Below are 22,466 nucleotides of genomic sequence, written 5' to 3'. Positions count from 1 at the left end.
TTAAAGTCAAGGAAGCTGTCTAATAATTCGATGAACTAAAATATAATTAAATTGGTTTATGTTCACTTGTTTTGAGTGTATGTACATATGGTCATGTATATTGGTGGTGGTGCCCAGGTTACACATGCCGAATTTATTTACTCCTTTCTAAAGTGAGATTGATTAAAATAAACTGATTAAAGAATGTTTATGACAGACGGACAATACTAAAAATTATTTTTTTCTGCTTGAACATTTGCCTACAAGAAATATTGATTCTAGAACCACGGTTGCCGCAGTTAGTAGAATTCTACCAAAAATGGTAAATTTTTTTACTGTTTGGTAGAATTCTTGATGTCTTCGTAGATTTTGCAAAACATTTCTCTCCAACTAAGAGGTACTTCATTTTTCTATATAAATGGAGTTTTGACCAAATTTTCTATAGAAATAAAATTTTGAAAAGATTGTCAATAGAAATAAAATTTTGAGAAAATTGTCTAGAGAAATAAAAAAAAAAATTGAAAAAATTTTGAGAAAATTTGCTAAAGGAATAAAATTTCGACCAAATATTCTCTACGAATAAAACTTTGAAAAAAAAATTGTTCTGTACGAATAAAATTTTGAGAATATTTTCTAAAGAAATTAAATTTCATTTTTATAATTCAATATCTCTAATTCTTTTAATTTTCATGTTAATTCATACTATCAAAGAATAAGTTCTCCCATTTTGTAGAAGTAGCAATTTTCACATTTTGGTGCAAGCTAAACTCGTTAAAACTCGTTCTCCACTATGGTATCACAATGGACAGAATAGTCTAAGCGAGCCTGAACCTAATCTAACCTAAGCTACACCCATAAAATTCACGCTAATAGTACACGCAAAGAAAAAAAAACGTTTGGAAAACGTGTACCGAAAACGTTTTTTCTTTTGTTGGAGTTTTTTGCATTGCTCGAAAATTTTAAACTTTTATCACCAAAAAAAATCGTTTGTTACAAAATTTTTATTTTTTCAATAAAAAAAGTTATTTTTGAAACAACAACACAGTCCATTTCGTTTACATCAAACACTGTTCCTTTCTGACTTTAGGTCTTTAATAAGACACATTTTACAGTTCAAAATTTAATATACTCCAAGGTAATGCTGAACATTTTTTTGGAGTCTTCCGAACATATCTGGAATATATGTAAAAAAAAAAAAAACTTTGATCGAAGCAGGGACCTTGGCATGCAAGTCGGACGTAGCAACCACTGCTCCACGGTGCCAAACTAAATGTTTGTTTCTGTTAAATAAACTTTGTTTGTTCGGTTCGTGGGCGCCGCAAGCTATGCTATATAAATATAACTTATATGGATATTTATCTATTGATGACCATAACAGGTACATAGCTCAGTGGATAGTGTGTTGGCTTACAAAGTGAATGGTCCGCGGTTCGATTCTCCGTCCAGGCGAAAGGTAAAAAAAAATTTACAAATTTATAAAATCGTATAATTTCTTCTACATTGTTGGTATTACAGGAAAATGTGTTAAGAACTAAAAAACCTCGTGGATGTGAGGAAGATGTGAGGGAAAATGCTGTTAGCAAGAAAACAATGTTTTTTTGAGTTTGTCTTTATGAAATTGTTTTTACATCCTGGAAAAGAATAAACGTTTATCACAAAAAGTATATACTTTTCTTCCAAATACACTTCCCTACAGCGAAAAGCAAATCAGAAACGAACTTTGTTTGTCTAAAATTTCGTTTAGGAGGAAAGAATTATTTTTTTGCGTGTAGGGATCATTCATTCATTATACCCTAAACCACATAGTGGTCAGGGTATAAGAAGTTTGATCGGCCAAAAAATGTGCCTACCAGAAATATTGATTTTAGACCCCATAAAATATATACCGATCGACTCAGAATCACCTCCTGAGTCGATCTAGTGCTTGGTGTCCGTCCGTCTGTCCATGTATTTGTTGTTCACAGGATTCCGGTCGCAATTATTAACCGATTTGGGTGAAATTTGGTACAGGGAGTTTTTTGGGCACAAGGACGAATGCTATTGAATTTGGAAGAAATCGGATCAAATTTAGATATAGCTCCCATATATATGTATCGCCCGATTTCGACAAATGGAGTCACATTGCGCTTTTTTACAAACCGATCGTCATCAAATTTTGCACATAGTAAACTTTTTCATCACCCTTTATGTCTGCAAAATTTCATCGAAATGGGTTCAAATTTAGATATAGCTCCCATATATATGTATTGCCCGATTTTCCCAAATTTGGCCATAAAAACCTTATTTATTAAGCGATCTTACTCAAACTTGGCTTATTTTAATCTTTTATGGTACTGACAATATTTGCCAAAAATAATCGAAGTCGGTTCAGATTTATATATAGCTCCCATATATATGTATCGCCCGATTTTGCCCAATTTGGCCGTAAAACCCTTATTTATCAACCGATAGTACTCAAAGTGGGCTAAATATAATATTCTATACCTCTAACTATATGTGCGCAATTTCATCGAAATCGGTTGAGATTTAGATATAGCTCACATATATATGTATCGCCCGATTTTGCCAAATTTGGCCGTAAAACCCTTATTTATCAACCGATCGTACTCAAAGTTGGCTAAATGTAATTTTCTATAGATCTAACTGTATGTGCAAAATTTCATCGAAATCGGTTCAGATTTAGATATAGCTCCCATATATATGTATCGCCCGATTTTTCCAAATTTGGCCGTAAAACCCTTATTTATCAACCGATCGTACTCAAAGTTGGCTAAATGTAATCTTCTATAGCACTTACTTTATGTACAAAATATCATCGAAATCGGTTTAAATTTATATATAGCTCCCATATATATGTATCGCCCGATTTTAAAAAAATTGCCCCTAATAACCTTATTTTTGTCCATAGGGGCCTCATTTATTAACTTATCGTCAGTTTATATATAGCTCCCATATATATGTATCGCCCGATTTTAAAAAAATTGCCCCTAATAACCTTATTTTTGTCCATAGGGGCCTCATTTATTAACTTATCGTACTCAAATTTTACACAAAGTGACCTTCTGTGGTATCAATCATACCTGCAAAATATTATACAAATTGGTTCTGATTTAGATATAGGTCCCATATATAGGCATCGCTCGATTTTGTCATATTTGGCCATAATACTCTTATTTATTAACCTATGTTATTCAAATTTCAAATTTTGATGTACTAGCTGATCGTATTTTGACTTACATGTAGCTCTTACATAAATCTATTGCCCTATTTGCAGAAATTTGGATTTATTACGCACAACTAATTGACCGATTTCCCCTTTTTTAATAATGGACTCAATATTAGTGGCATACTAACTCTTTTGGTGCAAAATAAGCTATAGCTCCTAATATTAGACATTTTGCTCAGATTGTGACAAGACACCCTTAAACATGTACCCCCCTTTATGTTCACCAAAACCTATACCAATGATAACCCACAAATGCTTATGTTTACTAATTCAGTAGGGGTGGTTTAGGGTGTGATATAGTTGGCCCCGCCCGACTTTCTACTTTACTCACTTGTTTTTTTAATGATATTAATAACAGAAAAATAAGTTTAGATGCACTGAAAGAAGAGTTTTCTTTTCTGAGGAAGGAAATTTTGGACAAACGAAGTTATCTACCAGGGCTAAAAAAGGTTCCTTCAATATTAAGAAAAAACAAATACAAAAATAAAAATAAAATCGTTGCAACACTTGTCACAAATTCGGATTTATTTGCTCTTAAAGAATCTACGTTATAATAGAAGGGAAATTCATTTGTCGAAAATTTCGTTACGAATGAAAGTATTTTGTCTTTGTCTGTATCTCATCAAGGGTGTATGCTAAGGGTAGAATCAGGAAAATTGCAAGTATATCTTTAATCGAAAATGTTTGCTAAAATAAAATAAAAACTTCCTTGGACTAAAATTTCGATTTGGATTAAACCAATATTTTTGTATATGTAATCCCTATAGATTTACATGGAAAAATATTAGAATAGTCTAGATCCCGTCCCAGAAAAACTACATAAATGAAAATAAAACAAACAAAAACAGTAAATTTTATTACATAAACTGCTTTTACCAAAATCAAGTTTCAACCGAATAAAAATTAACTGTTAATTTATTTCTCACAATATTGGGTGTTAAATACACCACCGTTTTCGATCGATAGGCGTTTTCAGGAAGAAAATTCTATGTAAAGTGGATACAATTGATGTAAAGCCTAACCCATGTTTATCATCAAAAGTCAGTTTCAAGCGACATGAAAATTACCAGGTTAACTTAAAATTTTATTTTGTTTCGGAAAGCTATTGACTATTATCTCTTGCCCACTCTGTGTTTTTTTCCTGTTTCCATTGTTGATAGTATTTGATTTTTTTACCCCGCTTGCTGATTATGATTTAATACTGAAAACTCAAGCATTTTATTACATCTATCCTCCCCAATACGAATATGGATGGTGGACTTGCTGTATATATCTAATGAAGAGCATCTGTGGCTGGACCAGATCCGGCTATAAGAGCGGCCACAAGTTGCCATCAGTCTCGATAAAGAGATTGTCTACATTGTATGTGTGGATTTAAATGAAGAAATGAGGTTATTTAACGGATCATTTGAAACAGACTCAACTATGCATAGATATTGCATTTTGTGTGTTGTGAGAATGTGTGTGTGCTCAGAGTCCGCAATCAAAAGACTTAAGTGACAAACTTGTTTTATATTTACCATGACTGGGTTTTCTTTTACATCTCCTCTTTAAGGAAGGGGACTAGTTTACAGGTACTTGAAATGTATGCGTAATTTTTTTCTATTTAATACTCTCAATCAAATGAGAGAAGTAAAATGGGATTTTTCAAATATATCATGAAAACAAGTCCGCAATATCTTAAATAATTATTCTAATTTCTAAAAGAAAAATATTTTTTTCCACATAAACTATTCTTTAGGATAAATTGAATTATATTTATTTCTAACTTAAATCAATAATTTTTTATCTTCACAAACAAGATAAATAAATTAAACCTTTTTAAAAAGATAAACCATTTTCGCCATGAACTAAACCATAGTAATTATTATTTCATTGTTAGAACAGAAGGCTTTTGAATTACCTTACTATTTTGATTTTAGAAAAATTCAATGCTCTTAGGCATATACGTAGATGTGTCTGTTGAAACTAGAATAGCTTCGTACACTAAAAAAAGTGAACTCAATTTTAAACTCCAACATTTTTAGGGAACTATAGATTTTTAGGGAACTTTAAATTTTGGGCTCTATAAATAAACAAGCAAGGAAAGTCTAAAGTCGGGCGGAACCGACTATATCATACCCTTCACCACTATGTATACCAACATTTTGGATACCATCTTAACACCTTCAAATTTGTTAGGATCTATATAAAGGTTCATATTCCCATATAGACTTAAAAAAAGTGTACCCGGTCCCAAAGATTTTGTCATTACTTTAATAATTTTGGTATTGATTCCGAGCTGAAGAAGCGGAGAATATAAGTAAGGATACTTTTAAGACACAATTCTCTTTTAAATTTGGGTTTTGTGTACTTGCTTCTAGGAAGCAAATTTTAATTTTTCGTTTTTTCTCAACTTTTTTTTCATATGCTATTAAAGTCCTTTAAAAACGAGTTAACGACAACTTTATTTTCCAAATTCAGACTGACTTCCATTAGAAACGATGCTATGTTTCAAGTAGAAAACGTCTTTAAAATAAAGTGTTGAAAATCTGTCCTATTATTTTTTTCTTTCATTAATTTTAAAGAATTTTTCTGAATTGTTAAAGCCAAGTTGACCTTAGCCCAAAATTTTTTTTTCGTGCTATGATATCCATTTTTAAGTCAAATCACTTAATTATAAGGACAGTACGACTTAATTGAAAAATTTATCGACAAGTAAAAAAACTTTATATTAGAGAAGTGCGTCTTCTAAGCTAAGTAAAATTTGCATTCGTATTTTATGGATATGAAATCTTTGGAGTTAAAATTTAAATTGGTTAATGACCGGAACGGACCACAGTTAGTAAAAAAATATTGGATACATTTAAATTGCAAATATTTCGCAAATCTGCATTTACGTCGATATATTCTAATTAAAGTATAGGTAATGAATCATTTCTGCGAGTTTTCGACTTAACAGTGACGATTTGGACGAACTCTCAGTGCAAAACTTCAAAATGTTCGAAATGAGACTTTGGCTTCCTTGGTCATATGAAAGATATATGGGAGTTATATCTAAATCTGAACCGAATTTGGCCAAATTTGGCATATTCACACATCAAGTACATCGGAGTGAAATTTTGAACTCATATAACAGGTTGGCTGATAAGTCCCCGGTCTGACACATAGATGGCGTCGCTAGAATTAAATGCATATTATTTTTATATAGTACCAACCTTCAAATGATTCGTGTCAAAATTTAACGTCTGTACGTCAATTACTTTGTGAGATATAGCGTCTTTTGTGAAGCAACTTTTGTTATTGTGGAAAAAATGGAAAAAGTACTGTTTTCTGAAAGGAAAAAATACGGTGGAAACAAAAACTTGGTTTGATAATGAGTTTCCGGACTTTGCCCCAGGTAAATCAACAATAATTGATTGGTATGCAAAATTCAAGCATGGTGAAATGGACGCCCGAAAGAGGTGGTTACCGTCGAAAACATCAAAAAAATCCACAAAATAATTTTGAATGACCGTAACATGAAGTTGATCGAGATAGCAAAGGCCTTAAAGATATAAAAGAAACGTGTTGGTCATATCATTCATCAATATTTGGATAAGCGGAAGCTCTGTGCAAAATGGGTGCCGCGCGAGCTCACATCTGACCAAAAACAAGAACGTGTTCATGATTCTGAGCGGTGTTTGCAGCTGTTAACTCATAATACACCCGAGTTTTTCCGTCGATATGTGGCAATGGATGAAACATGGCTCCATCACTACACTCCTGAGTCCAATCGAAAGTCGGCTGAGAGGACAGCGACCGGTGAACTGTCTCCGAAGCGTGGAAAAACTCAAAAGTCTGCTGGCAAAGTAATGGCCTCTGTTTTTTGGGATGCGCATGGAATAATTTTTATCGATTATTTTGAGAAGGGAAAAACCATCAACAGTGACTATTATATGGCGTTATTGGAGCGTTTTAAGGTCGAAATCGCGGCAAATGGGCCCCATATGAAGAAGAAAAAGGTGTTGCTCCACCAAGACAACGCACCGTGCCACAAGTCATTGAGAACGATGGCAAAAATTCATGAATTGGGCTTCGATTTGCTTCCCCACCCACCGTATTCTCCAGATCTGGCCCCCAGCGACTTTTTCTTGTTCTCAGACCTCAAAAGGATGCTCGCAGGAAAAAAATTTGGCTGCAATGAAGAGGTGATCGCCGAAACTGAGACCTATTTTGAGGCAAAACCGAAGGAGTACTACCAAAATGGTATCAAAAAATTGGAAGATCATTATAATCGTTTTATCGCTCTTGAAGGGAACTATGTTGAATAATAAAAACTAATTTTGACAAAAAAATGTGTTTTTATTTGTTAGACCGGGGACTTATCAGCCAACCTGTTAGCGTACTTTGGATTGGAGACATCGATATTTAGTGGCTTAACAAAAGGGCACAAAAGTATCACAAAAAGTGGCAACTTTGCCACTAAAGTGGCACAATGGTAACACTGTATACCATCCGACGTATAGCACAGGCATTACTCCTTTTGATTGCCATCAATTCTGATCGATGGCCCATGACCTGTCTGATTAGCATTTTCGTTCTTATGAGGAAGCCAAAAATTTGGGCCATTCGTTTATTGAGTCAAAAGATGGGTCGTCTTTTCGTCTTGAGAAGCATTAAGAAAAAACCCTCATTTTTAATTTGTACTCCAAATAAATAAAAACAATACTATGGTTTCTAATGTGGTATTCGCTGCATTGCCAGATTTTCTTGGAATTTGAAGCCACCGTCGTGCAATGGTTAGCGTACCCGCCTTGCTACACAGTGTCGTGGGTTCATACCAAGTTTCGACCAAAAACCAAAAAATTTTTCAGCGGTGGATTATCCCACCTCAGTAATGCTGGTGACATTTCTGATTGCTTCAATGCTTCTCTAAGTGGTTTTACTGCAATGTGGAACGCCGTTCAGACTCGTCTATAAAAAGGAGGCCCCTTGTCATTGAGCTTAACATCCCAGCAAAAAAAGCGTCGCCAAAAAAGTAATGAAAATGTTCTTTTTGGATCCGGAAGTGGTGCAAAATTGACGCAGAAGCGATGAATTTAACATGGGCTTGCCATAGGACGGAAGTTCTCCATTTCAACAGCCATTGCACTGAATTTGCATCACTTCTTTAGGTGTGATCCGAATTCAATGTTTTGGATGTAAATTAAAAAAAATCTGTGATATTTTGTCAAATAAAAAATTTTTATAATTTTTAATGGATTCTAACGCTTGTCGGAAACGTTTGACCTCAAATATTTTCAAAACATCACATTTTTTCAGATTGGATTTAGCATTTTTGTCGGCAAAATTTAAATGATTTGTACCATTTTATGAATTCTCACTCTGTTTTTACCTATTTGAAACAAAAAAAGTTAAAATTATCCATTAAAAGTATGAAAAACCAAGTTATAAAAAATTGAATTAAAAGAACTTCCTGGGTAGTTAAAATAAAGAACATCATTGGGAGTTCATCTTCTGGAAGTGCTTTTAAAGTTGTCCCTTTGGAAGAACTTCCAATTTTTTTTTTTGCTGGGATAGAAATGGGCAGCACTCAGTGATAAGAGGGGTATCACAATGGACTGAATAGTCTAAGTGAGCCTAAAATATCGGGCTGCCACTGTACCTAATCTTGGAATTTGGAATGTGGAATTTCTATATTTACTTTTCGTTATGACTTCCGAATTTGTAATGAAAATTATATTTTTTTTAGGGTATGAAGTTTCTTTAGTTAAAGATATATTGTTAATATGCCCGATATGGATCCACTATCATTCCATATGTAGATTTTTCACCCGATTTTATTTCTTGAATATTTTAAACTCTTTTTTATTTGTGTCGGATTAGAAATTCGACCAGTAAATTGATCTTTTGACTATTATTTTTTTTAATTTTGCTTTTTGCACTAAAGCTCAGGCATTACTACAAAATTTAACTTTTTTATTTTATTATTTATTTGTAGTTAAATTTATTTTTTTTTCGAAATTTTGCACAGCCAAGTAAAATTTCTTTTTTTAAGTATATCTCAAACATTTTATGAACTAAAAAGTTCAATGACCGTATACATAAGTACAATATGAACTAAAGCAAAATAAATATTTCGTACGATTTTTAAAAACAGTAAGAATAAACTACTGGTTAAAATTGTAATGAATTAACACGAATGATTTTTTCTTTAATTTTAGTTAACTTTTTCTTCTATGAGATGGTGTAATTTCGTGAAATGCAGTTTAAAAGTATAACAGGGCATTAAATTTTCCTGGTTTTATTAACACTTTGTAAAAATCTTAGTTCAATTTTAGCACTAGGTAGTTCATTCTCCCCACAAAACAGTTTACTTTTTTCTGTGTATATCATTTTAGATCCGGGCGAATTTTAAAAGTTTTTTTGTTTGTTTATTTTTATATATTTTTTTTTATTAAGAGAAATAAACAACATAGCACTTTCTTAAGAAATTCATGATATTAATTAATCACCAACATTTTCTTTTAGATTTAAAGTGAAAATGTCCCCAACATAAAACTTGCCTTTTGTCAATGATGCCAGCAAAAGCAGAGAAATGCTTACAAAGCACAAATAATTTTGAGGTTTTAAATCCACAATAAAAAGGTGAAAATGCATTTTCCGTTTTGCAAATGATTTTTTTTTTTTTGGTTTGTTGTGATGGCTTTTGATAACGTCAATGATGCTCTTCAGCCGCTACCGTTGGTACAGGTACTGGTGTGGAAATTTTCTCGAAAAAACACCCTCACGCTTACGATGTCGTTTAAGGTCGTTGAGCCTCCTTGGCTAGCTGGAAGGCTGGCTGAATGAGCGAAGACAATACAACAAAATATACAGCCACAGGTGGAATGGAAATCCTTAAAAGGCAAAGTGGGTTAACAAACTTGACCCATAGCACTGAGACACAAGTAAAACATAATGGCAATGAAAAGCGGATGCACTTGGAACTTTTCCGTAAATTTTTCTCTGGCTTATATAAAATTTTACTATACGTTTGATTTTTTTTAATTCTTTTTTTAACTTTATTTTTATACTTAAAAATCACATTTTCTGTTATCTTTTATTTTTTCAATTATCTTGTTTTCCATAGAAAATAATTTTCCTCTTGCTTTGTTTTTCCGCGACGATTTTCTTACGCTGCTGCTAAACCACATGCAACACGAACCGCACTCAAACTTCAACTGCTGCCTGGTTTTGGTTGCAAAGACGATTCGAGCTCAACATCATGTCCAAAAGCTAAAGCCCAACACCAAAAGAACCTGATGAGTCTAACATATAAGCAGTAGCAACTCTAACAGCTTGTGGCGTAGAGTATTTGTGGTCCGCTTAGAGTTTACTATCGTTGTACCTGTACTTGTTTATCAGACACTACAGAGCGACAACATGTGAATCCATATACGAGGGGGTTGTATGACAATAAGAAAATGTATGGGATAAAAAGTAGAGAATGATCGATATACGAAACCTCGGATAGTTTTTATTGCGTCGTCTAATGGAAGCTCAATTTACTCCAGGATCTCCTTAAGGAGCATCCTGGGTATGACTATAGTTGGGAGGAATTCTTGAATTCGCTGAAATAGAGATCACTGAAGTTCATACTGAACACTTTTGCGTCCAGATCGTAGAAAATTGGTTGATTTCCAGATGATCTGTAATTGACGAAAACTTCGGATTATATGTGATCAAAAACTGATAAATTCAATGATATGTAGTCCATCGCGAGGAGTTATATCGACTGAGATGTATGGGTACTCTATGGGAACTGTTCGTAAGTTTTAAATTTGATGGAGAATTGATTGGTTCCCACATGGCTGATCTTAGTTGGGCAAAAACTACTCCGTGACACTCTAGGACTCTTATCCTCAGGTGATATGGATGGTAGTCGAACTCCGAGAACAGAATTAACCTTGTAGCTTCTAACAGCATCAGCAACAGTATCCTCATGAATCCTATTCATATCTGTCTGCTATGCTGCCTGATTCAGAGGCTCTCTTTTGTAGCGCTAGATCTCGCACTCTAGATAATGAAAATCAACTCGTACATTCCTGAGGATTTGTTTGTCTAACCTTGAGATAGTGGTTTGGATGAATCCTGCGGTAATAACCCAAGAGATATTGCATTGACAACATATATTTGTGTCTACGCACTGGGAGGATTTTGGTCCCCACATAAAGGGGTGTACTGTGGAGGCATTCTGTCGCAGTTCCAAAGGCAGAGTTCTGAACTGCCAACTGGCGTATAGGTAGCCAACAAGATTGTCATTGTCTGCAGTTCCATTTTCTGCAGGACAACCTTGTTTCTAACGCGGAGCTCATCACAAAGTGCAGGTGCGACTTGAAAAGGCGCATGTGATACCGAGAATCTTTGGATCGTTTATAGTTAAAATTATTTCGCCATCGACTCCGAAATTCAACTGACTGCGTACTTCTGCCGTCCATGTAGTGAGGATTTGGCTCCCATTTTACTGTTAGAAATTTGACACCGTGGTGCAATGGTTAGCATGCCCGCCTTGTATACACAAGGTCGTGGGTTCGATTCCTGCTTCGACCGAACACCAAAAAGTTTTTCAGCGGTGTATTATCCCACCTCAGTAATGCTGGTGATATTTCTGAGGGTTTCAAAGCTTCTCTAAGTGGTTTCACTGCAATGTGGAACGACGTTCGAACTCGGCTACAAAAAAGAGATCCCTTGTCATTGAGCTTAAAATGGAATGGGGCAGCACTAAGTGATAAGAGTGACAATGGACTGAATAGCCTAAGTGAGCCTGATACAACGGGCTGCCACCTAACCTAACCTATGCCAATTAAGCAGCCTAATTCTCTCTTCATGAAAATGGTCGCCATAATTGAACATGTATGATAGGTACAGTGGCAGCCTGTTATTTGTAACGGAACGAAATACATTTTTAAATTACCAATAGTGTAAAACAAAATGAAGTCGTCCTTACATAAATTTATTTAATTGTGCCTCACATTGTTTAATGTGTGTGTACTTTGTGTGGCCACTACACATATACCCTCTGCTCTAATCTCCACATGCCCACTTTTGTTCAATGCAGTCAGGGTGTGAATGAGAGCAGTGATTCGTGAGGCATTCTGACTTTCGGTGACATTTATTTTTACGTGCTATGAGTATAATTCTCATCTACGTCGTGGTTGTAGGAGAATATAAGCTCGGGGTCTTTGGGCAACGAGTATGAGTCCCAATAGTCGAAGGGTATTGAACACGACGAGTGGGGCGACTGCAGTCAGTTCACACTAAGCGACAGGAACTCTACCACCGCACTAAGTGTTTCGGCATTTAGCTTGCTTCCGCACTAATAGCTTCGGCTATTAGATTGCTTCCGCACTAATCGTTTCCCGACGATTAGTTTGCTTCCACACTAATCGTTCTTCGGCGATTAGCTTGCTTCCGCACTAATCGTTGCCCGACGATTAGCTTGCCTCCGCACTAATAGCTTCGGCTATTAGCTTGCTTCCGCCGTAATAAAGGGTGGTTTAAATTTCAAGGGCCGATGTTGATTTTGAATAAAACACAAACTATTTCTGGAATTATTGTAATTTTATTTTATTATGATATATTGGTATTACTCAATTATGTATGGAACAAAATATCGGCCAAATGGGCGCCGCGACCTCGGTGGCACACCTCCATCCGATGGTCCAAATTTTCGATGACGCTGAGGCATAATGGAGGTTCTATGTCGTTAATGTGACGAATTATCTCATCCTTTAGCTCTTGAATTGTTGCTGGCTTATCGACGTACACCTTTTCTTTCAAATAACCCCAAAGAAAAAAGTCCAACGGTGTCAAATCACATGCTCTTGGCGGCCAATTGACATCGCCATTACGTGAGATAACACGGCCATTGAATTTGTTGCGCAAAAGAGCCATTGTTTCGTTAGCTGTGTGGCAAGTGGCACCGTCCTGCTGAAACCACATATCGTCCACACCCATATCTTCCAATTCGGGCCATAAAAAGTTCGTTATCATCTCACGATAGCGAACACCATTCACAGTAACTGCCTGACCGGCCTCATTTTGGAAAAAAATATGGCCCGATAATGCCGCCAGCCCATAAACCGCATCAAACAGTCACTCTTTGTGGGTGCATTGGTTTTTCGACAATCACTCTTGGATTCTCATTCGCCCAAATGAGGCAATTCTGTTTATTGACGAATCCACTTAGGTGAAAATGTGCCTCATCACTGAAGATGATTTTCTTCGAAAATTGATCATCCACTGTTACCATTTCTTGGAACCATTCTGCCCATTCACGACGTCCATGATTCAAATTGAGTAAGTCTGAAATAGAGAAATGTCAGGAGTTTAGGTGTGGTTCACATTCAACATCGGCCCTTACAATTTAACCACCCTTTAGCTCGGGCTATTAGCTTGCTTCCACTCGTAGTCTCGGCACGTAGATTTTGTTACTAATCTAACAACGAATCAACTATCAATACCGAATCGCCGCATCACCCGAATTACCAACATACCACAGTCACTATCAACACCGAATCGCCGCATCACCTGAATCAACAATATATCGCCGCATCACCCGAATCATCAACATCGGTCAACCACCGACAGCCGACCAAACCTAACAAAACAGACTCATCAGCTCCGGACAGCCACCGATGGCTGACCAACAAACCACCATCACCACCACCGAATCATCGACCGAATCATCAACCGAATCACCAACCGAATAGTCAACGACGCCGAATCGTCGACGACAATCCCGAACCATCATTGCCGAAGAACCCATCAGCGGGATCCGAATCGAATAATCGCCGACACCGCACCAACGATTTTAGCCGAACCAAACTGTCAACAACCGATCCGCCGACATCTTTACTAAGAGGCTACATAATAAATCACCTAACATACTCCCCAGCATACATTGCAAACATAAGCATTATACGTATATAAGGTCAAATAAATAAAGTTCGTATTATTATTATATAAATGCCACCAAATCGTGTGTTCTTAATTTAAGGTTCGAGGGTCCTTAAAATTGATCCTGGACGACAACTGGTCTACCTCAGCCGACGACAAAATCACGTTACACATTTCAGGCTCACGTAGACTCTTCAGTTTATGATGATACCACAATGGTGAACTTCTCTCATCTGTAGCATAGAGCACCACTATTGACAGAATTATAGCTCAACATTATTTCCCCCCAGCACCTCGTATGTTGCTGGACAACTTTGAGAGTTAAGTGTGCAAATGCAATATGAACAATAAAAAGAGGTGAAAAACTCTAGAAAGATGCCTTGTTTTCTAGTTTTTCATTTTATGACTTTTGTAGTTATCATTGTTATTGCAATTGGCATTTTTTTGTTTGTCTTACTTCTGATGGGAAATTGCATTAATTTTCTTATTTCAATTCATGCTTAGAAGACGAAAAAACGAAACACCCATGTTTAGTCGCTTCGAAGAAGAAGACAAAAAAACAAATGTGGAATCTTTAGACCAAGAGCTTTTTTCTTTGGATTCCTGTCGCCAAAAAGATCTCACATAAAATTAGATTGTGATAAACGTCATCATCAAGCAACCAGCCAACCAACCTACTAGAGACAACCATTGTCAATTTGGACCATGAATATGGCAGATACAAGATGTCTCTTTGAATTTAATATAGCATCATCGCCAGCTAGCGGAATACTAGCATCAGTTAGTACATATCTCTCTTTCGAATGCTGACATCAATGGTGACAGGTGAAAATTTAAAATGACAGTTGGGGGAACTATGGACATTCCTACGTTAGATTGTGAAAGATCATGGTGCAGAACGTGATGTTTTTTTGTAGTAGGCAAAAGAATCGCATACCATCAAACGCCAAACATATATGTGGATTGTCACCAACTGTTGGTAAATGTGGACAAAATGAATTTTTAAGCATCTCTAAATTTACTGCCGGTTTGCAAACCACAAAACACTTTCACAAGTAGTTTTGCACAATTATTATGGAATCATATGAATACTTGGGCAATATTAAATACCTACTGCTTAAAAGAAAGTGAGAGTTTCATGCTTTTTGCAGGACTTGCTATATTACATTGAAAGTCCACAATTGCAGGTGGTGTCTTCGTGATGTCCCTAGAAAGGTATAATTTCATTGAAAATATTAAATTGAGTTTTCATATGCAGAATAGTTTGTAGAAAGTGAAATTATTCAAATATGAACAAACTGAGAAATAGTAAAATGAGATTTTAAACCTTTGTGTACCGCTACTCGAATCGATAGGTATAACGGCCGAACATTGGTTGGAAAATGTCAAATTACTCAAAGCCAGACTCAATTTTTTTGATATCACAAGAAGAATACACAACTGAATGTGTAAATTCAATAATGTTTACAGTTAAATATTTCAACAGTTTGTGTTGCCTCGTTCACGTGCCAGGCATATACCAAAAAGAATGGAAGCCCATTTATCCACAACAAATTTTGCCTCTCAAGCACGATTACCACTCGTGCCAAAAACAATCTACCAAAATTGTCAAAATTTTATTTCTATAGACAATTTTGTCAAATTTTTATTTCTACAGAACTTTAGTAAAAATTTTACTTCTATAGAAAAGGTTGTCAAAATTTTATTTCTATAAAAAATTTTGTCAAAATTTTATTTCTATAAAGATTTTTTTTCACAATTTGATTTAATAAAAAAAAATCAAAAATGTATTCCTATTTTTTTTTTTAATTTTATTTCTACAGAAGATTTTGTCAATATATATTTCTATAGAAAATTTTGTTAAAATTTTATTCCATAGAACATTTTGTTAAAATTTTATTTCTATAGCAAATTTTGTCAAAATTTTATTTCTATAGAAAATTTTGTCAAATTTTTATTTCTATAGAAGATTATGTAAAAATTCTATTTCTATAGAAAATTTTGTAAAAATTTTATTTATATAGAAAATTTTTATACAATTTCAATATAGTATTTCTATAGAAAATTTTGCCAAAATTTTATTTCTATAAAAAATTTTGTCAATTCTTTTTTGTCAAAATTTTATTTCAACGAACGTGTTGTCAAATTTTTATTTTATAAAAAAATGCAAAATTTTTTTATATAAAATTTTTCCAAAATTTTTTTCTTATAGAAAATTTTGTCAAGATTTTATTTCTATAGCAAATTATGCCAAAATTTAATTTCTATAGAAAATTTTGTCAAAATTTTATTTCTATAGAAAATGTTGCCAAAATTTAATTTCTATAGAAAATTTTGTCAAAGTTTTTTATATAAAATTTTGTCAAAACTTTATTTCTATAGAAAATTTTTTTAAATTTTTTTTTCTATAGAAAAATGTTGTCAAAATTTTATTTCTATAGAAGATTATGTAAAAATTTTATTTCTATAGAAAATGTCGTCAACATTTTATTTCTATAGAAAATTGTATCAAAATTTTATTTATATAGACAATTTTGTCAAAATTTTATTTATCTAGAAATTGTATAATTTTGTTAAGATTTTATTTCTATAGAATTTTTTTTCAACATTTTATATCTATAGAGAATGTTGTAAAGATTTTATTCCTATAGAAAATTTTTTCAAAATTGTATTTCAATAGAAAATTTTGTCAAAACGTTATTATATAAAAAATTTTTTTATTATACCCACCACCATAGAATAAGTTTGTCATTCCGTTTGTAACGCATCGAAATATCGATTTCCGACTATATAAAGTATATATATTCGTGATCAGGGAGAAATTCTAAGACGATATAACGATGTCCGTCCGTCTGTCTGTCTGTCTGTCTGTCTGTCTGTCTGTTGTAATCACGCTACAGTCTTCAATAATGAAGCAATCGCGCTGAAATTTTGCACAAACTCGTCTTTTGTCTGCAGGCAGGTCAAGTTCGAAGATGGGCTATATCGGTCCAGGTTTTGATATAGTCCCCATATAAACCGACCTACCGATTTGGGGTCTTGGGCTTATAGAAATCGTAGTTTTTATCCAATTTGCCTGAAATTAGAAATGTAGAGGTATTTTATGACCATAAAGGGGTGTGCCAAAAATTGTGAGTATCGGACAATATTTTGGTATAGCCCCCATATAGACCGATCTCCCAATTTTACTTCTTGGGCTTATAGAAACCGCAGTTTTTATTCAATTTACCTGAAATTGGAAATCTAGAAGTATTGTAGGACCACAAATACGTATGCCAAAAATTGTGAGTATCGGTCCATGTTTTGGTATGGTCCCCATATAAAAGGACCTCCCGATTTGGGGTCTTGGGCTTATAGAAACCGTAGTTTTTATGCAATTTGTCTGAAATTGGAAATCTAGTGGTATTTTAGGATCATAAAGAGGTGTGCCGAAAATGGTAAGTATCGGTCCATATTTGGTATAGCCCCCATATAGACCGATTTCCCGATTTTAATTCTTGGGCTTATAGAATCCGAAGTTTTTATCCTATTTGCCTGAAATTGGAAATCTAGTGGTATTTTAGGACCATAAAGAGGTGTGCCGAAAATGGTGAGTATCGGTCCATATTTTGGTATAGCCCCCATTTAGACCGATCTCCCGATTTTACTTCTTGGGCTTATAGAAACCGCAGTTTTTATTCAATTCACCTGAAATTGGAAATCTAGAGGTATTGTAGGACCACAAATACGTGTGCCAAAAATTGTGAGTATCGGTCCATGTTTTGGTGTGGTCCCCATATAAAACGACCTCCCGATTTGGGGTCTTCGGCTTATAGAATCTGTTTAGCATAGTGCTATAATTTTGGTCATTTTTGTATATACACTGGTTGTGCTAAAATTTTAACCAATGATGTCTCTAACGGTTGCTCTCATTTGCATTCATGTATGCGTATGTGATCAACCACCTGATGCATTCTCATTGCTGTTGATGTTGTAGTTTGCTGAATGTCAAAAAAGAGGACTGAAAAGACAATCAACAAAAGATCAATAGGGCAGTTAATTGTCATCGCTCTTCAACCGTGTACGTAACCCCCCGTGGCTAGTAAAAAGTATACAAAAAAGGGAAAATATATAAATAAATAGACATTTACCAATAAGAAAATAAAAGTTTTTAAACAATATAACTAAATAAAATTGCCCTATACTTACCTCAGTGTAACCTTATACTTACCTGTGAAAAACCATCATACTTACCCGCTTGTACATATTTTATACTTACCCTAAACTGAATTTACATGAAAAAGAAAACATTTACAAGCTAAAATTGTGAAATAAAATATAACTTAAAAACTAATATTGCACTTTACGTTCATTAAAACTAGTTTTATTGCACATTACATTGCACATTGTAATTAACTTAAACTACTTACCACCTTTGAATTCAAACCTAATTCAATACTTACCTATCCATGAACTTGTGAAAGCTTTGCTATACCTAGTGATACTTACCAATAAATGAAATTGAACTCAATTTAAAGTGTTTTTACAATTGGAAAATCAAATTAATAAACAAAAAAAAGGTTCGTAAGTAAACATTTTGGTCCATTCGAGCCGTATGGTGTAAAAAAAAAAAACACGAATTGGCAAACTTTGGTGAAGTTTTTTGTGAAAAGCAAAGTGAGAAAGTCAGTGTGTTAAAACAAAAAAAGGTCAAAAAAAAATCTGAATTTTCGGTTCGATTTACAAAACAACAACAAAAACAAAAGACGTTTGTTAAACACATAACATAAAGTTCACAAACATTTAAAGAAGAACATTCGAGAAAAAAAATTGTGAATTCAGTGAATCCGTTGTAACGGAAAAACAAAAAAGGAAAAAACATATTCAACCACCAGACACATCAACACACACGGCTGCTGAGATTTTCGACACACACAAACAAATCCACACAGCAAAGTGAGTACCCCTTTTTGTGTTTTAAATCAATAACTGGCAAACAAGTTAAGGATACCGGGTGAAGCATCTATTGACCCAACTTTCTGGCAAAATCGAGAAAGTTTTGTCCATTTACGCCTGAACCCGTATGTTGCACTTGTTACTTGGAGAAAAATCTTTTTGGCGGTTTTTTGATAGCGTCTGTTGGTTCGCCATATTAATTTATGACACGTATACATAAACCCTTTTTATTGAGACACATACAATCTAGCGACCGGTACATATCAGTGTTTTTTTCTTTTCGTGTATATGTTCGTTGGGAATAAAGTGACTTAAATCGAACTACGTGAAAGAGACGGTAATACAGTTCCAAAGTTTTGAAATCTATCTCGTGTTCCAGAACCGATTTCATAGTGTGCTTGTGCGAGATACATTCTTGGTACACGCAAAAAAGTTTTTCTACATTTTGAGATCCGGAAATAGCGAGTTTTTAATGCTGACCCTAATGTTTTTTCGTCTCTTGTAATGTTACATAGTGGTCCCAGTACATTAAGCCTTCGTTTACCTCCATTTGCGTATGAACTCAAACTTAACTCGGAATTGAAGATTCAATAGAGATCCGTAGACAGCAGTTGTTGGGGATTAATCGACATTTTATAATTTTCACTGTCCTCTTTTTGTTTATACCTGTCGTTTGGAATAATATCAGTAATTTGTGGGAAAGAATTATATATATAGTCGTGTGATACAGGGGTTCTAAACTACGGCTCCCTATGCAGTGGTTCCCAACCTCAGTTGATTTCAGACCCCATGTGTTCAAGTTGCAGTGGTTCCAACTAGCAGGGACTCTTGTTTACAGGGATATCCCAATTCGGAAACTGTTCGAAATTTCCATTTCTTTGTTCAGCTTCAATTGGCTTTTCGGGTTTGATTTTCACCGCGAGTTGTGGGCTTGTATATTGAGGAAAGTTTCGCCATAATAAAAATCTGTGTGGTTTTTTGATAACTTTCGATTGCCTCTACTCAAGTACAATATATTCGAGATTTGTAAATTGTTCGCTTGAATCAATTTTCACCATTGGGAAATTAACCCTTCCAAAAAATTAGCTTTTGGTAGCAAAGAGGTTTCAGACCCAATTTTACGGCGTTTTTTTTTTTTTTTTTTGCTTCGTCTTGGCAACGTTTGCTCTCAAACTTTGACGCAAGACATTACCATATACGATGGAGAAAGCAAAAAGTGAAAAGTTCGCAAATAGTTTGAATGATTTAAATGACTATGAAAGTACTTATGCAGTCGCAAAAACAGCAGTTGATATTCATGCTCTTGAGTCAATTCGGGTAGAGGCCACTACTTTATGGTCGAACGTTAAAAAGACCTATTTCAATTGTCGAGATCACGTCCAACAAGAGGGAGAACAACCTATCGACAAGGTAAAACTTCGGACCCTCTATAGTGAAGCTATGGAAACTTACAAGCGTATAATGGCCGCGGTCAATGATGATATATTGGCGTTGAAAGAACAAATTGACACAGACAAGAAAGAAAGGGAATCTCTTGAATCTCAGTCCACTAGTGTGGAGTTTTCGCCAGCACTGAAGCTTCCTCCAGTTGACACCGACACTTTTAAAGGGGGATATACTGCGTGGCCCACATTTCGTGATCTTTTCTCTGCTATTTATATTAAAAATTCGCGACTTAGTAATGTGGAGAAACTTTTTCATCTGACCCAGAAGACTACAGGTGAAGCAAGGGAAGTCATTAGTAATGTGCCTCTTACGAACGAGGGATTTGCGTTAGCGTGGAAGAACTTGACCGACAGGTATGAAAATAGAAGGATGCAAGTCAATGAACAGTTGCATGTTCTCTTTAACTTACCCCATGTCACATTAGACTCCACTGAAACCATACAGAGGTTACAGCGGACAGTTAATAGTAGCATTCAGACCCTTGAGACACTTGGAGTTGAAGTGAAGGAATGGGACCCGATTTTAGTTTACATTTGTTCATCCAAATTACCAAGACCTTTTCTAGAAGAGTTTGAGAGTTCATTGGATGATTGTAAATCTCTTCCGAAATGGACAACATTTGATACGTTTTTGACACACAAATTCAAAACGTTGGAATCGGTTGGCAACATCAAACCACATTTTAAAAAGCCAACTCAGAATAAACCCGAAAACAATCGTTTTAAATTAGGTCCAAATAAATTCGTCAACAGTTTCCAGACCAATATTTCACAAAGGTCACAAGGTAGAGTTGGAAGAAATAAAGCTAGCTCAAGACCCGCGACAATAAGCCCTGACCCGAATATTCTAAATTGCCAACTCTGTAAAGCGGTCCACTTTATTCGAGATTGTCCACGGTTTATTGAAAAGAATGTTAATGATCGTATACACATTGTTAAAGTTTCACATCTTTGTTATAATTGTTTATCGTCGAGCCACGGGGTAAAAGAATGTAAAAGTAAATACGGTTGTAGGGAATGCAAGATGCGTCATCACACGATGTTACACAAGGGTACCGAGACCCAAACAAGTTCTTCAGACACAAGAGATGTAGCACGACCTAGTACTAGTGCTGCAGCACTTAGTACACAGATACAGTCCGCTCCTCCTGTAGAGAACAATATCACTTCGTTGACCCTTCAGGATAATCAGCATCCTTGTGGAACGGTACTTTTTACTGCCTTGGTACTAATTGAACATCGTGGACAATTATTTGAGGCCAGAGCTATAATTGATTCTGGATCTCAGTCCACATTCATTTCAGAGAAAGTTAAGAATAAATTAAATCTGCCAACTAAAAGAAATTTAATACACGTCACGGGAATTAGTCAAGAGGTGGCAGAAACATCCACAAAGTCTTGTCTTTTCACTTTACGATCACGTTTCGACCCCAATTTTGCCTTAGACGTTTGGGCACCAGTTTTGAAAACCCTCCCTTCACATTTACCGCCACGAAACTTAGCTGTAACAGGGCTAAATGAAGTAGCTAACCTTGATTTAGCCGACCCTAGATTTCACATTAGCCAACCGGTGGATATGCTTATAGGCATGGACATTGGTCCTTTAATTTTCGAGATGGGGACCCCTATGAGATCCATCGGTACACTGATCGCTCAAAAAACAATTTTCGGGTGGATCGTTGGAGGGCCAATAGTACATCGAGCCTTCAACGATAACCGAATTGTATTACATAACACAGTTTCAATTGAAAACATTATCACGCGCTTTTGGGAGGTGGAGGAAATTCCAAAAAAGATCTTAAGGTCAGAGGAAGACACATTCTGCGAAACGAATTTTAGACGCACTACTAGGCGTAATGAGTTTGGAAGATACATCGTGACCCTACCTTTTAAAAGTTGTGAAGAGCTGGGAAGCTCTCGTAACATCGCAATGGCACAATTCTACAGAATGGAACGAAAATTGTTGAGAACCCCCGACA

The 22,466-nt window shown here is 35.1% G+C and overlaps 1 protein-coding gene across 2 annotated transcripts in view; it reads right to left on the bottom strand.

Moving 5' to 3' along the window:
- Positions 1–10,403, bottom strand: part of Cad89D (cadherin 89D) — a 78,788-nt gene extending 68,385 nt beyond the window's left edge. Inside the window, exon 1 of one of the 2 annotated variants that reach the window (XM_075292839.1) lies at positions 9,733–10,403. In XM_075292839.1, the coding sequence (XP_075148954.1) occupies positions 9,733–9,826 (94 nt within the window). In that variant the 5' untranslated portion in view covers positions 9,827–10,403. The remainder of the gene's footprint in view (positions 1–9,732) is intronic. The other variant, XM_075292838.1, reaches the window with a different exon arrangement.
- Positions 10,404–22,466: the final 12,063 nt, after the last annotated feature.

Source organism: Haematobia irritans, chromosome 1 (genome assembly GCF_050003625.1).
Source record: "Haematobia irritans isolate KBUSLIRL chromosome 1, ASM5000362v1, whole genome shotgun sequence".
Taxonomy (NCBI): Eukaryota; Metazoa; Arthropoda; class Insecta; order Diptera; family Muscidae; genus Haematobia; species Haematobia irritans.
Note: the sequence above shows the minus strand (reverse complement) of the source record. Positions and strands in the feature narration are given on the sequence as shown.